Below are 16,225 nucleotides of genomic sequence, written 5' to 3'. Positions count from 1 at the left end.
GCAACTCCATCCTTAATCACTCCCTCACATACTTATTTTCTGTTCCTTCATTCCCACAAAACTGGCCTCAGTCCTGAGTGGGACTATTCTTGGGTAAAGAGTCTTATCTTTCTACTGCAAGCTCCCTCCAACCCCAATATTTTAACCTTCCTTAAGGGGCCTTCTACCATATTGGCTGCTCTGCTATTCATAAGAAAATACACATTTAGAAAACAGGAAGATGTTTTGCCAGTATTTAATTTGTTTCCTTATCTTGAATAGCCTGGTGAGCAACGGAGTGCTCCACACGACAACTGCACTATTTACAGCTGTGTGAACATGCATAGGCAGCTGGTCTCCTCCACCTCTTCAATAAGCTGCCCAGCATTTAACGAGGAAACATGTCAGCCTGTGAGTAAATACTGAATATACACATTCCATCTTGTGAAAACTTTAATTTGATTAGCCCACCCTATGAGCAAGAGCTGTTACAGTTGGATTTTGTGTTGAATTCTTGGCTTATCTGTCATTTTAAAGTGATGGCTGTGAAAGAAAGAAAAGATCCTGCATGGTTGGTAGTGCCATATAAATGCAGTAAGGTAAAGGTAAAGGGACCCCTGACAGTTAAGTCCAGTCGTGGACGACTCTGGGGTTGTGTGCTCATCTCCCTCTATAGGCCGAGGGAGCCGGCATTTGTCCGCAGACAGCTTCTGGGTCATGTGGCCAGCATAACTAAGCTGCTTCTGGCGAACCAGAGCAGCGCACGGAAACGCCATTTACCTTCCCACCGGAGTGGTACCTAATTATCTACTTGTACTTGGACGTACTTTCGAACTGCTAGGTTGGCAGGAGCTGAGTCCGAACAACGGGAGCTCACCCTGCCGCAGGGATTCAAACCACCGACCTTCCGATCGGCAAGCCCTGGGCTCAGTGGTTTAGACCACAGAGCCACCTACTCACTGCATTAAACATGTTTGTACTCTCCGTGAATTGGATCCAGACTAAGTTAGCTGCACTTAGCTCTCATGGAAATCAAAGTCATGACTGATGTAGGTGTAGCTACATTCTTCGTCTGAATCTGATGTAGTGTAAAGAAAATATCTGGTGTATCTTCAGTTATATGCATAAATTGCTTTCTTAATATTTTTTTTTAGTCAACAGTTCCTACTGTTAAGGATTAAAGGTTAAAAAATAGTTTAAAGGGAACAAAAAGAAACTATTCAACACACATAGACTTCTAAACCAAAGGTCTCACCCCACTGGTTCTTGAACCTTACTTCATTGTCAGGTTGGGGGCTTTGCGCTGTTCTAGTTGGATATGCAATTCAATAATACATTTTTCTTCCTAGGACACCATTGCCTATTTGCCCAGTGGCTGTTGTAAAACTTGTAAGTATCATAAATTATATATCTATGCCATCTATGCCATCTATGACATCTCTATGCCATCTATGACATCTCTATGTGATAAATAAATACGCACAGTGTTTATCATACTCTGAGTACAGCCATGAGTCATCTCTGAGTATGACTTAGTTGAGTATCACCCAAACAAAAAATAAAATGGGCCAGTTTGCTTTGATTTGCAAACTATATTCAAAAGAAAGTGGGTTTGCATATTTTTACTGTAACTGCACTCTTAATATCTTGCTTTGGTTTAGATGCTCAGCTTTATATCTGGGCTCTCCTGAAATATGGTACTTTTGTCCTGCAGGCGATTCCAACCTTAAAACTAGCACATAGTGAGGGGATGCTTAGTACATCCTTCCCTAGCCTCCTCTCCCACATGGCTAGGAGCCATTCAGGCTGCACTCCTGCAAGGCTGCACTTTCCTGGGAGTAAACCCCATTCAAATCAATGGGGCTTACTTCTGAGTAAGAGGAGTAATATAGAGGATTTTTGTGTCAGTTGTGTTACCAAAATGCATTTAGGGCTAAATATTGGCTGAACTTTTACATTTCTTGAATAGCTACATACTATGGCATGCAAGTAATTTGGTGCTACTCATAACTCAGTCCAGGTGAGCAAAAAAGCTTGATGTTCTGGAAAACATTTGAATAAAGGTTTTTTAAAACATTTTATCCTGCAGGCAAGCCCAAAGATCACCCAGTTCCAGTGCCACCTTGCTCTCTCTCTGAAATGAAGGACTATATCGTTCATGATGGTTGCCGTTCAGCAGACATGGTCCCTGTGGCCCAGTGTGAAGGACATTGTGGAACTTCCTCAATGTATGTAAAGCCAAATTACAATAAGATCCTGCAATGCATTTGTACCCATTTGTTTAATTATTCAAATTTAGTAATGTAATCAAATTTACTAATGTGATTTTTTGCAAGTAATTTCTCCTAACATAATGTATTTCTGTATGTTTTCATTAATATCTTCACTTTTATGCACACACAAAAATCAGATCAATTTGTATTTTGAAGAGTAGCTACGTTTTGGTTCACATGTTGTTGCACAAAGTGTGAATTTGACAGATTTGGCTTTAAAATGCACACTGAATCAAATTTCTCCTCCATCTGTAATTAGTAAATATGTATAGGACTGCAACCCCAATCTTTTAGCTGCTATGCTACACCAACATCAAAACTTATTTTCTACTGTGAGAGCCAATTTGACTTCAATACTTCATACCCTCCAACATTTATCCAATGAAAATAGGGGCACCCTAGGGAAAAGTGGGACATTCTGGGATCAAATAAGAAACCGGGATGGCTTCTGAAAATAGGGACACTTGGAGGGTCTGGTACTTTGGTCTCTTGATCCTCCATCTTAAAAAAACAAAATCCAGAACAACCAACTAGCTTTGGTGGTATAATTAGAGACAGCACATTATTTAAAGTGCATCATCCTCAATTCAATATTATGTGGAAATACCGGAATCTTGTCATTTAGCAAATGAGTTGAGCAAACACGAGTTTCTCCTAATATCACCCGCCACTAAAATTGCTCATAATTTCAATCTGTGTCACAGAGTAACTCTTTTTCACCTTCTTGTGCTACAAAAACAGATACTCTTCTGAAGCCAACTCCATGGAACACAAGTGCACATGCTGCAGGGAGTCAAAAGTATCCGAAAAGGAAATAACACTGGTGTGCCCTGACGGGAAGAACAAGAAACACAAATACCTTCAGGTGGACTCTTGCGAGTGCCTCAACACCGAATGCAACAGTTCACACTCATCAAACGAGTCCCAGAAGAGCACAGAAGAAAATAGCAGGGAAGACTCCCAGGAAGATGAACTGAATGCTGTGGCTCGTGTCAGGAGGGCCATTAGTTCGGTGAAGAGAAGGATGGGAATATAATGAGCTAATCAACAGGTTACAAGTGAAAAGAAAAGTTATACAGGGACGACCCATGGTTTCATTTTTCACAAATAATTCTGCGCTTGCCCTTACTTTCCACGGGCCTCTTAAATCTGTGCCCTCTTTGACTGTTTCCCCTTATGATCGCTTTATTTATTTGTGTTAAACAAAAAAAAAAAGTGCAAGTCGTTTTTCCCTGAGTGTAACAAAGTTTTATGTTTTGGACTTTTGAATCGTTTTCTTTTCTTCTTTAAATAATTAAAAGCACATTTAAAAACTGAAGTCTCCGCATACAGTTTTGTTGGCAAACACCTGCACTCTTGGATTTCCTAAGCCTGTGTGAGCAGGAGCTTTGCTTTAGGAGTTCCAAGACGAAAATGGCAAAATCTATACATTTTCTAAAACAACAAATGGCCTGTCCACACACCATTTGTGCTCCATGGGTTTAGTTCCCTGGTATTTTTGTTCTTTTCAATGTCCCTGGGTGGCTTCATTGAACTTTTAAGGAGTTCAGTAGCAGCTATATGCTGATGATAACTAGCTTTCCCCTAGAACATTCCCTCTCAAACCAGCCCTGCATTTCCAACTGCCTGGCTGGCTGTGATTTGTGTCTCATCAATAGATATATAAGAGGACAGTGATTTCTGTCATAGGCAGCACTGTTTTCATTCTGCTGCAGTTCAGTTTCACCCAAATACTGCTATTCATCTTGCTGGCTGCTATTCAGTCTAAGTCATAACATACATTTATCTCAGTATAATGGAAATGCCAAGACAATATTTTAAAATATCATTGTGATATAAACAAATGGCCATAGGGATAAGGTACCCCATAGAAAACCCACAAGGCCTGACTGAAAGCATCCTGCATGGATAAAAGAGTCAGGCTGGGCACTGGATACGGCCCAAGGGTTATGGAGCTTCTACAAGCCAAGGTTCCTAAGCTTCGGGCTTTTCCATTTGGGAGTCAGAAATTAATTTTTAAAATAGGATGTATATGTTCCAAAACATCAGCTGATTCACTCAACGTCCGTACAAAACCATAGTAGTTAGGCATAGCTTTTTTGAAATAAAAGTGAAACATCAATGAATATTAAACTATTACTGTTGTCATTTATTTACCTCATGTATGCTATGGGGCATCCTAAACAAAAGTTATATTGAAGATTTAACTTTCATCATAACTATCTAGAATTTTTACACTTCCTCGTTTTTTAATTTTAAAAGAAAGTTAAATTTTAAAAGAAAGTTAAGGGTAGTTGTAGTCACAGTCTTAAATGTTTTGCTGGTATTGCAGGTCTTGGTTTTCACCACTAAAGGGCAGCCTATGGCTGAACATGTAAAAAGGTGTGGAGTTTCAGTTTAAAAACAAAGACAAGGACTTGCATGGGATTGTACTTTGAATGTATTTTTTCAATATTGTCTGCAAAATTCAATTATCTAGAAGTATACATAATAAAATTAAAATCTGAGATGCTCATAGCATGATGCAACAATGAATAAGTTGTGTCAGCAGCCGTCCAAGAAAACACTTTAAATTAACTCATTTCAAATTCACTTGTGGAGACTCAGTATGACAGCAGAGAAAATAATTAGCCATTTGCAACTTATGAGCTGTGAATGTGATAATCACATACCATAGGTAGTAGGTGCAGTCTACTCATGCCCAAGAGCTTTCTAATAAATGGGTCAGACACAAGACAAAGCTTTAAACTAGCAAAATATCATTTAAAAGCATGGCATATAGCCACTATTTCTTAGGTTTAACAAGCATTACATGTTAACCCTGGATTTCCACTTTGAAAGCCATTTAGATTTGTAACATTAAACTACCTACCCCAAGGTGACGTGGCCTATTTATGACATCAGAGCTGTTAACCCAATGAAAGGCAAAGGGGAGATTCTCATGCAGAGGGCCTATTAATCAGCTTACAATGGCCCACTTAAGACTTCACAGAACACACTCACACACACTTACAGAATATTGAGCAATGGCAGCAAAAGAGCTCTGGTATACCGAGAGGTCATTGGAGATCTGGGAGGGTATTAAAAAAGCAGAAGTTGAGGGAAGTGCTAGTTTGTGACATGAGTTGCTGGAATTTGTGTGTGACAGCCTCATGTGGTGAACCACTGAACTGCAGGCGGCAGTGTTCTCATTGAAGAACATTCTTGTACTGAACTGACTCATCCAGGTTGACTAATGAATCCTTATCAGAGGAAAGGTGTATAAAGGGCTTCCTGTTCAAACTGAGCCTTGCTTGAGGAGCATGTTTCTGTATCATTGGTTATTGTTTTGTCATGACTTCTGGTTTTCTCCTTGTTCCTACCACCTAGTTTGCCCTTCAGTCCTGACTACTATCCTGTGTCCAGTGACTTTAAGTTCACAGTTCCTGGGTCACTTCAGACTACTGTCATGGCACAGCCCTCTGGAGGGAGGTCTAATGACACAACCAATGGATTTTCAACACAGTACTTCTGTATATGTCATCAGATGATGCTATCCTTGTGGCATGTTCTAGGTTGCAATCAGCAGGCTATAGCATAAAGACTTGTGCTGCAACAACACTGATAAAATCTATATGAGAAACCATGACCCCACTGTGGATATAATTGTGGCACGCTTTAAAGCTGTTATTGCTGTGATTGGAGAGCTGTGTTTCCTTTCCTTATGTATGTATCAAAAATTAACCAACAGCCACCGACGACTTGTAACAAAAGCAGTACCTTCATAACTCCTACTGTTTTTTAGGTGTGGTGAATCAGCTCCAATTTACTGCCTTCATGAGGTAAATCATACAGTTAATTTTTAAGCTGTGCAGTAACCGAATCCAAACACTGCTCTGTGGCAAATGATCCATGAAAAATGTTGTTCCAAAGACCATAGCTCTGTGACAAATGGGATTTATAGCTTAACTGGTTTGTAGGCCAGAGGTGAAAAGTCATAAATTTTGACATGTCAGTCTACAGGGCAAAGACATTTATGAAACATCATTGGTAATAGTTCTCTGTCATAGTGTCTTTTCAGATGCTGTTGACTATAGGAAATTCCAGTGATGGTGATAATTACTGCAATTCCTAAACTGAAAAGCACAGTAATTATATGTAAATGATGCAGGCTCTTGCATGTAGGCGCCAAGCACTGCACAAACATTTGCAGATAGCCCATGCATGTATAAGTCCAGATAAGCTTTGCTCGATCCTTGTCCTACAAGCAAAAGGAAAAAGCTGTTATCAAGGGTGTGCTATGATCAACTCCCACCCGGAAACCAATGTCCCCACTGTGGAAGGACACATGGATCCAGAATTGGCCTCCACAGTAACTTACGGACTCATTGTTAAAACTGTGTTTATGGAAGGCAATCTTACTCGGCTAAAAGTGATCGCCAAAGAAGAAGAAGATGATCAAGCAATACTGATATGAGGAGGCTTCATAAACATGAGGGAGCTGTGGGCTCCACTGGCTAGCCCCAGCACCACTGGCTATGTGCTCGCTGGCTGTGTAAAGAGGCCCCAAGAGGTTGCTGAGGGAATGAAGCTTGTGGACTGAAGACAGTTCACAAGCCCTGGTGTCGGGCCATATTTTGATTATTAAGGTTCAGGACTCTTCCACTTCCAGTCAGATGCCAAGAAATCCTTTCCAGCTGGGTAAAAAGGAGTTTGCCAACTGTCAAATGCTCTGTGGACTACCCCAGTCCTTTAGGCCTCAATCACCTAAGGTGTGCATTGAAGCAATTTACCACAGTCACAGTATGTTGGATCAAGAGGCTCACTATTTTTAGTCTGGAAGGAGAAAAGCTTCAAAGGCCAAGGAGATAGCTTAAAAGTAACTTGCTGGCCACCTTCCTCTCCTACCTGAGAAGCAAGAGAAGTGAAACGAATAGAAGAGAGAAAAGTCTATTCATGACCATGGGAACTTCCTTCTCACAGAGTAAAAATACTGAACGACTTGACCCAGGAAACTGGGAGCATACACTAACACCTAGAGGCAGATTTCATGAGATCCCAGGCTCACAGGAACCCACCCCACTGAGATGGGGAGCCTGGGGAGCCTTTCATAGAGATCAAGACTCTGTTTTACCCAGCAGGGAATTGCTTCCTGGCACCTGCCTAGAGTTGAATCAGTTCCAAGCTTGAATAAACCTAAGATTCAAAGATTAAATTTGAGATCATAGAATCCAGGAACCAAATGCCTTTTGTCATTTTATATCTGAGAGGGGGGAAAATGGTTTTCTTTCAGTCTTCATGAATTAGTAAGGAGGAAATCTTACGGCTCCCCTTTTTTTATGCCAAAATAATTGTACCATATAAACGTGTCTCTAAACCCAAGAAAGAAACCCTGTCCTGGCAGATATTTTTCAGTTTACCGCCTTGTATAGGATAATGGGAATGAAGAAGGGAGTACAGTTATGGATTTTGTTCTTTCTATGCAGTTGCTGCGAGGGCAAAACTTTGGTGCAGATAGGTAAGAAAAGTCTACTACTATTTATATTCCATTGTTATATGTCTGATCTGATCTTCATGTAAACAAATGAAATAACTACGGACATAATCTAACAACCCATAAGTTTAGGCAAATTCAATTAATTTCAGTTAGAAAAATTAAGCACTTCTTTATCCCTTTTTTATATTAGTGGATGTAAAAGTGCTCAGCTATTGCTCAGACTCAACTAACTTGCTGCACTAGTGGAAGCCAGCACAGTAATTCCTAATAGTTCAATGAGGCTTCCCCCTTGTCTCCCCCATGTGGCAACATGCCTTCCCCCAATCTGTTATGGAGTTTGAGAGAACCCCCAGAACAACACACAAAGGGGGCAGGGAGAGGGGAGATAATTCTGTCTGGCAAACAGTGGTTGCATTGACAGGGATATCCTATTAGTGTGATGTTGAATTCCACCCTGTGTTTCTAGTTGCATAGCGTACACAGATAGAGGTAGGACACTAAGCAATACACATGCACCCTGCCTTTCGTCCTTGAGTGTCTCTTTACTAGCTATCCTTTGAGTACTGAGAAGAGACTTGGTTTAGATAATTTATACTGCAAGATAGAGTAGCCGTTTTATTTTTTATTTTTTTTAAGAAAACAATGTCACATATTTTGTAAAATAAATGTAAATATTGAGAATGGAGTGCTGTAAGTGGAAACATGATTGGTTCAATATGCCATAACTGCCTTTCTACAGTTCTCTGTCTTCACAGGTGACTTGGCAAACAATGGGAAAAAAGACTTGAGTTTTCAGGGACCAGTTCTTTCATGTACTACCTTCTTCCTGTTCTTTACCAATATTTTCAGATTTGTATATTTGAAAACAATCTCTTTTTGAAGTTTATTTATTTATTTAGAACTGAACTGAATAGTCTCTACTTTTGATTTTGAGTCCAAACAAGAAATAGTGATTGACTGGCTCCCCACCCCGTCACCCCGCTAACACCCTGCACACACTTTCTTGACAGTAAGGTGTATGGAACTCAAATAGGCTTTCTTCTGAGTAGATATTAATCACATTGATCCTGTTTGGCACAATAGTTTTCCCTGGCTGTGTCTTCTTTCTTCAATCTGCATGAGTCACAAGGAGAGATTTCACCCAATATGGGAGCATGGAATGAGTGATATCACAATGCTAACTCATCAATCAGATTTGGCTGTATGAACCAGCGGCGTAGCATGGGTTGTCAGCACCCGGGGCAAGGCAAGTAATTTGCGCCCCCTAACCCGTGGATTTGCGCCCCCTAACCTGTGGATTTGCGCCCCCTAACCCGTGGATTTGCCCTAACCCCAGATGTTGCGCCCGGTGCGGCCGGCCCCCCCTGCACCCCCCACGCTACGCCACTGGTATGAACAGAACTGGGGCCAAACTGAATGTGAGAGCTAATGTGAGCAATCTAAACAAACAAGCAATTATCATCACCATCACCATACCATAGCCTACAACTCCCATGATCCCTAGCTAGCAGGACCAGTGGTTAGGGATGCTGGGAATTGTAGTCTCAAAACATCTGGAGGGCCGAGGCAGAGGAAGCCTGCCATAGTGGCTAAGTAATAAGAGGCTTTATTTATTTCTCTTTTGAAAGGACCTTGAGTCAAAAGAATTTAGCTTTTATTGGATGTTGTATTTTTCAGATTTATATTGTTAGGTTGTGAGCTGCTTTGTGAAGGCCTTGTCCTTGAAAAGTGACATATAAGATCTAGATCAATAGATTGTAGTGATGAGATGATAGTAATGATTTAGACCACTTTTCACCAAACAGTCCCAGAGTGGGCTAACAAAATATCAAAAGTATAAACAAAATACAACGTCATTAATTACATAATATTATATCATATGGAATGGCCAGTTGAAAAAAAAAGGAAGACTAAGATATTCATGAAAAATAGATAGCTTTAGGTCAGTTTTATTTAATACTGACTTAAAATCAGAAGTCAATGTTGGGCTGATATATCTATAAACTCAGTGTTGGCAACAAACTCTTTATGTATATATTACACAAAGTGCTTTAAAAAGTACAGAGCCATTGTCGTTTATCTGTCACAATTCCTGGGACCCCTGTTTCTATAAAGACTCCCAGGCACTTCAGCATAGCTTAGAATTCTGTGTTATGAGGAGAAAATAAATCTTTAACAAAACTCTCCAAATTCCAAGGTATTTCATAATACTGCAAAGTTCACTGGACAGGAAAGAAGTGATGTGAACTGCGATAGCCTTCTTTCTTGGTATTTCCTACAAGTGTCACATCAGTATGTTACAAGGCCATGTCCTCTGTCCTCTCTGTGCCCTACCCCCCACTGCTGCTTGCTAGGTTGGCAAATAAGACCGTAACCCAAAAGCAGTCCGTCTATTCAAATATGAAAAATTCACTGAAATAGAATCCCCTCTTGCATGTCACAAAGCATGCCCATTGGCAGTGTTGTGCAGCCTAATCCTGAAGAATTTGGGTCTAATCGAGAGAAGGCTAGGCTCATTTAAGTCTCATAGAAATCAACGGGACTGGATCACCCAACTGCAACCAAGTGCCACTGAAAACAAATTATTATTGACCCAGGGGCAGCCCATCCCATTTCGCTGCCTGAGGCTAAATGGGGAAGGTGGTGCCCTGCATGCATGCCACCCACGCCCTCTTGACGCCCCTGCTAAAGCCTCACTTACCAGGGTCGTGCAGCTTCCGAGAAGATCTTACAAGAGCCCCACAAGATTGCTCTGTGAATCCAATGATCCAGCTCAGCCAGGAAGAGTGAAGTTCAAAAGCATGATGGACACATATGTGTTTGCCCACGTTGAAGATCTGTCTTGTTCATTTCACCCTCTCCCTCAAAAAGTTCAGACTCTGTTTAATTAATTAAATTTATTCGTCATTTTTAACCTAAGTAACTCTAAGCAACTTACAGTAAAAACAAGCAACCAGATACATTAAAACCTGGATAAAAGAAAACAAAGAAAAATCGAAAGACAGTTCTGTATTTTTGTTTTTAAACTAGATTAAAACATCTCACCCACTCACAGAGGCTATGGATAATTAAAAGCCAAAGAGATCATGAAAAAGGAACGTTTCCCTCTCACACCTAAAGATATGTAACTGTGGTGCCAGGCCATATAAATGAATGTTTGCAGAGCATTTTATCATTACCACCATCCTTATTTTCTCTGCAGTTCAGCGTCCTGCTGTCACCACAAGTGAATGTTCTACTTGGGGTAATTTCCACTTTCAGACATTTGACAGTGCAAAATTTGACTTCACTGGAACTTGCCGTTATGTTTTTGCTTCACACTGCAAAGACAGTCATCAGGACTTCAGTATCCAGATAATGAGAAGCATCAAGGCGGGGACTGCCATCTATTTCACGGCCACTATAGATGGAGTGCTTCTGGAGGTCAAAGAATCAGGCATCACAGTAGATGGGAAGACGTGAGTTGTCTCAACATCTGTTGATAGTCTTCTGTTTTCTCATGAATGCTCTTGTGTACCAGGAACAGTGTTTTCTTGGGTCTGAAATCAGAGAGCCAATGCTGAGAAATGTCATACAGTGGTGGCCCCAGATTAGGGTGATTTCCTACACTCAGGACCAACATCAGGAGCTCTCATGCTTCTTCAGGCAGCAATCATTAACATGAGCTCACAATGGCTGGTCTCTGACATGCAGGCAGCCTGGCAGGCAGCATCAGCATGAGGTCACAAGTGCCACTCTGTGTCCTTCAGCCAAGCAGCATCAGTATGGTACATATGGGTGCATATGGAGGCATATTGGCATATTGGTATGGTGCATATCAAGACTTATTGGTCCGTCTCTCACCGAAAAGACAGCAGCAGCAGCAGCAACAACAACAACAATAATAATATGTGAGCGCTCTCTCTCTCTCTCTCTCACGGGCGGGACCTGGCCAAAGCAGAAGTATGTGAGCACAGCCAACCTCTGCTTCCCATCATTCCCATCCGTCCTTTTGGTTGTCTGAGGGGTTGTCTGAGAGGGGAGAGATCAAAGCTGAGAAATGCCCATTGAGCTTAATTAATAGGTTGGGTTGGGGATATCTTTGATCATGAGACAACTAGGATGCTTGTTCATTTGTTTTGTTTAGTTTTCCTCTTTTTCTTTCTTTTAGGATTCTTCTGCCCTTCAGTCTGAAGAGTGTCCTAGTAGAAGACATTTATCCTTATTTCCTAATTACCTCCAAACTAGGCCTGACTCTCAAGTGGAATTGGGGTGACACTCTCCTAGTATGAAGCTCCAGTTAGTTGGATTTGTTTTAGTGAATTTTAATACATGTAAAATGTGTTGAGTAGCCACAGTCTTCGCACACTGCCATCTTCCAGTGATATTATGAACAAAGGGGATACACATAAAGCTAATTTATATATATATATATATATATATATATATATATATATATATGCAGGTTTTGGTGTCCTCGGGTGTCTTCCCGTGTAAAAGTTGGGGTGTCTAGGCGACGTTTCGACGAGGTCTCACTCGTCATCTTCAGGCTGGTGCTTTCGGCTTCTTGTTACTGGAACAGAGCAGGATCTCAGTGTTTGAGTTCCTATAAATACTGTTGAGGAGGTGTGGTGTATAGCCTCCAATGTTCTGGGCAGAGAGGAAGTTCCCAGGCTAGTGTGCCTTTTCTTCTTTTGTTCCTTAATTGCTTGAGGGATATCTTGAGTGATTTCTTGAGTGATATCCTGAGTACCACTTAGGTGGGTCATTAGGTGTGGATTAGTTGCTAAAGCCTTTGTGTCTTGACCTCTTGAACTTTGTGGGTCTGGGTGAATAAATGCACGTATCGCAGAACACAAGAATGCCGTCAAAAAAGAAGAAAAAACTTCCTCTCTTTTCCAACACATGAAAGAAACAGGACACGAAATTAATTTTGCAGATTCCAAATTGCTCTCTAACATGGAACATCACCACAAGAGAATAATCATGGAAGCCATCGAGATAGAGAAACACCCTCACAACATGAACAAGCGTGACGACACATCCCGCTTGCCAGACATCTGGAAATTAGCCCTCCCCACAAAAACTGACACCAGATCCAGAGGCACACAGAACGCCATCACCAATCAACCACACCAAACCCAAACCCAGACCCTCTCCACAGATAAATTACAGATACCATCCAGTAGCCAAACCATGGTGGCACCTCCAGATGCTGCACCCCCCTGCAATCCCTACACAGATCTGGCTGGCACAGGCCACAAAACCACAGCTCGCCCCTATACACGAAGCCAAGCCAGAGCACAACTAAGTGCAGTACAGCCATCTTCTCAGAAAAACTCTGCACAAAGTTCAAGAGGTCAAGACACAAAGGCTTTAGCAACTAATCCACACCTAATGACCCACCTAAGTGGTACTCAGGATATCACTCAAGAAATCACTCAAGATATCCCTCAAGCAATTAAGGAACAAAAGAAGAAAAGGCACACTAGCCTGGGAACTTCCTCTCTGCCCAGAACATTGGAGGCTATACACCACACCTCCTCAACAGTATTTATAGGAACTCAAACACTGAGATCCTGCTCTGTTCCAGTAACAAGAAGCCGAAAGCACCAGCCTGAAGATGACGAGTGAGACCTCGTCGAAACGTCGCCTAGACACCCCAACTTTTACACGGGAAGACACCCGAGGACACCAAAACCTGCATTCCTGTACCCGTGAAAATCTACGAAAGCAAATATATATATATATATATATATAATAATATTTTTATTGAATTTTTTGAAAAAAGAAAATAGCGAAACATATATCAGACACAAAACACGTAACTAACAACTATATATAAAGAGAAAAAAGAAAAAAAATCACAGTTTTTCATACATATTTTCCATAACCATCTGGACTTCCTCACATTTCCCTTTCCTGTGTTCTCCATAAAAAAGTTATGTTCAGCAAATTATTACCTTCTTTCCAATCTTATGTTCTAATTCTAATGTGTTATGCCTCTAGTTAGTATTTCCATCAAATATTTAACTGCTTAATTTTGGCGTAACTTTACTTCAAATCTCATCTTTGTATTTCAACTTATTCTCATACATATCTCGTTTAGGCTGCTGATGCCATAATCTTTCCTTTCATGCACCTTCTTAACATTCATACAATTTATATAATTTTTGTAAATAGTCTTTAAACTTCTTCCAGTCCTCTTCCACCTCCTCTTTTCCCAGGTCTCGAATTCTGCCAGTCATCTCAGCCAGCTCCGTGTAGTCTATCAGTTGCGTTTGCCATTCTTCCAGTGTGGGCAAATCTTGTGTCTTCCAATGTTTTGCGATAAGTATTCTTGCTGCTGTTGTTGCATACATAAAAAAGGCTCTGTCTTTTTTTAACACCTTCTGGTCGACAATACCCAGAAGGAAGGCCTCTGGTTTCTTAGGGAAGGTATACTTAAATACCTTTTTTAACTCATTGTAAATCACTTCCCAGAAGGCCTTCACTTTCGGGCAGGTCCACCACAGATGAAAAAACGTTCCTTCAGTCTCCTTACATTTCCAACATTTGTTATCAAGCAAGTGATATATTTTTGCAAGCTTGACTGGGGTCATGTACCACCTGTATATCATTTTCATAATATTTTCTTTCAAAGCATTACATGCCGTAAACTTCACACCGGTGGTCCATAACCTTTCCCAGTCAGCAAACATGATGTTATATCCAATATCCTGTGCCCATTTTATCATAGCTGATTTAACTGTTTCATCTTGTGTGTTCCATTTCAACAGCAAGTTATACATTCTTGAAAGTACCTTAGTCTTAGGTTCTAACAATTCTGTTTCTAATTTCGATTTTTCCACCTGGAATCCTATCTTTTTATCCATATTGAAAACCTCCTTAATCTGAGCATAATGTAACCAATCTCGCACTTTACCCTCTAGTTTCTCCAAACTCTGCAACCTCCAGGTTTCTCCAACCTTTTCAATTATTTCCCAATATTTCGGCCATTCGGCCTCCATATTGAGTCTTTTCCGAGCCTTGGCCTCCATAGGTGACAACCACCTTGGAGTCTTAAAGCTAATTTATTTATATAAATAACATTGGGTAACAATTTTTTACTTTTTGAATGTTGTCTAGATTTCTACAACTGATTTAGGGTATTTTTGCATTGCTGAATCAGGAAATGGCATCCGTTTCTCTCCATCAGGTCAGGTTTACTGTAAACTGAATGGTGGGCATTGATAAAGGTAAGTACTCGTAAATTGCATGTTGCTTCACCATTTTTCAAACTTCAGGGCTTGAACTTCCGTTTCTTGGAACTCCTGGAATGCTAAGCAGCAGGGAGGTCTCTCTTCAGAGTCCAACAGTAGTCAGCCATCATGACTGCGTCCCAGCGACCCTGATACCTGGTCTCCATCTCTTTCATGTCCTGATGGAATCTCTCCCCCTGCTCGTCACTCATTGAACCCAGGTTTCTCAGGAAACTGGTCCATATGTGAAAATAGGTAGTGCATCTTGACACTCATGTTGCAGCCCAGGTTTCTGAAAGCAGTCAGCATGTTGTTGACAAGTTCTGCGTAGTTTCTGGCCTTATTGTTGCCAAGAAAGTTCTTCACTACCAGAACAAATGCCTTTCATGCTTCCAGTTCCACTTCCTTCATTGAGTTTCCGAACTCTGGATCTCTGATGAGCTGATGGATCTGAGGACCATCAAAGATGCCAGCTTTCAACTTCTCCATGGTCAATCCTGGAAAAGCCTGGCACAAGTAAGTGAAGCAGTCATCATCCTTGTCCAGAGCCGTGGTGAACTGCTTGATTAAGCCGAGCTTGATGTGCAGCGGTGGGAAGAGTATTCTGTCTCTGTAAACCAGAGGGTCATTGATGACGTTCCTTTTTTTGCAAGGCACCAATTCCTCCCGCACAGGCCAGTCCTTCCTCATGTAATGCTGAGCACGGTCCCTACTATCCCACATGCACAGAAAACATGGGTACTTGGTGAAGCCAGACTGTTGTCCCAACAAAAAGTTCACCATCTTCAGGTCAACACAAATAAACCACTTATGCTGATCATAACCAATTTCTCCAGCACATACTTCACCGCTTCATAGTTCTCCTTCAGTGTAGTCGAGTGAGCCAGGGGTATAGAGGCAAACTGGTTGCCGTTGTGTAGCAGAACACATTTCAGTGATCGCTTGCTGCTGTCAATGAACAGTCTCCAATCTTTGGGTTCGTACTGTGGCACTCCAAGCTTGAGCAGAAGCTGCGCAATATCTGCACAGTACACCAAGTCCTTCTCTTCCGAGAAAAAACGGAGGTACTCTTGATGCCTGTTGCGGAAGAAGCTGATGCGAGCACTGTCAGAGAGGAGGTTTTTTTCCTTCAATCTGGATGCCAACAGTTCGGCAGAGTCCTTTGACAAGCTGAGGTCGCAAACTAGATCATTCAACTCCTTTTGGGAAAATGGATGTGGAGCATCATCTTCAAGAACCACTTCTTCTTCTTCATGTCCTTCAACACTGGAGGCATC

The 16,225-nt window shown here is 41.2% G+C and overlaps 2 protein-coding genes across 2 annotated transcripts in view; both read left to right on the top strand.

Annotated features, from left to right (window-relative positions):
• Nucleotides 1–3,570, top strand: part of LOC114599440 (mucin-2) — a 63,529-nt gene extending 59,959 nt beyond the window's left edge. The window contains exons 49-52 of the mRNA XM_077926514.1: nt 262–390; nt 1,329–1,368; nt 2,069–2,207; nt 2,994–3,570. Of these exons, the coding sequence (XP_077782640.1) occupies nt 262–390; nt 1,329–1,368; nt 2,069–2,207; nt 2,994–3,288 (603 nt within the window). The 3' untranslated portion in view covers nt 3,289–3,570. The remainder of the gene's footprint in view (nt 1–261; nt 391–1,328; nt 1,369–2,068; nt 2,208–2,993) is intronic.
• Nucleotides 3,571–7,602: 4,032 nt separating this feature from the next.
• The window catches only part of LOC114584047 (mucin-5B-like), a 52,875-nt gene continuing 44,252 nt past the window's right edge, over nt 7,603–16,225 (top strand). Inside the window, exons 1-3 of the mRNA XM_077931553.1 lie at nt 7,603–7,749; nt 10,931–11,186; nt 11,879–11,993. Of these exons, the coding sequence (XP_077787679.1) occupies nt 7,668–7,749; nt 10,931–11,186; nt 11,879–11,993 (453 nt within the window). The 5' untranslated portion in view covers nt 7,603–7,667. The remainder of the gene's footprint in view (nt 7,750–10,930; nt 11,187–11,878; nt 11,994–16,225) is intronic.

The sequence above is a fragment of the Podarcis muralis genome, chromosome 1 (genome assembly GCF_964188315.1).
Source record: "Podarcis muralis chromosome 1, rPodMur119.hap1.1, whole genome shotgun sequence".
In the NCBI taxonomy this organism is placed as follows: Eukaryota; Metazoa; Chordata; class Lepidosauria; order Squamata; family Lacertidae; genus Podarcis; species Podarcis muralis.
This window is presented reverse-complemented; position numbering and strand designations above follow the sequence as displayed.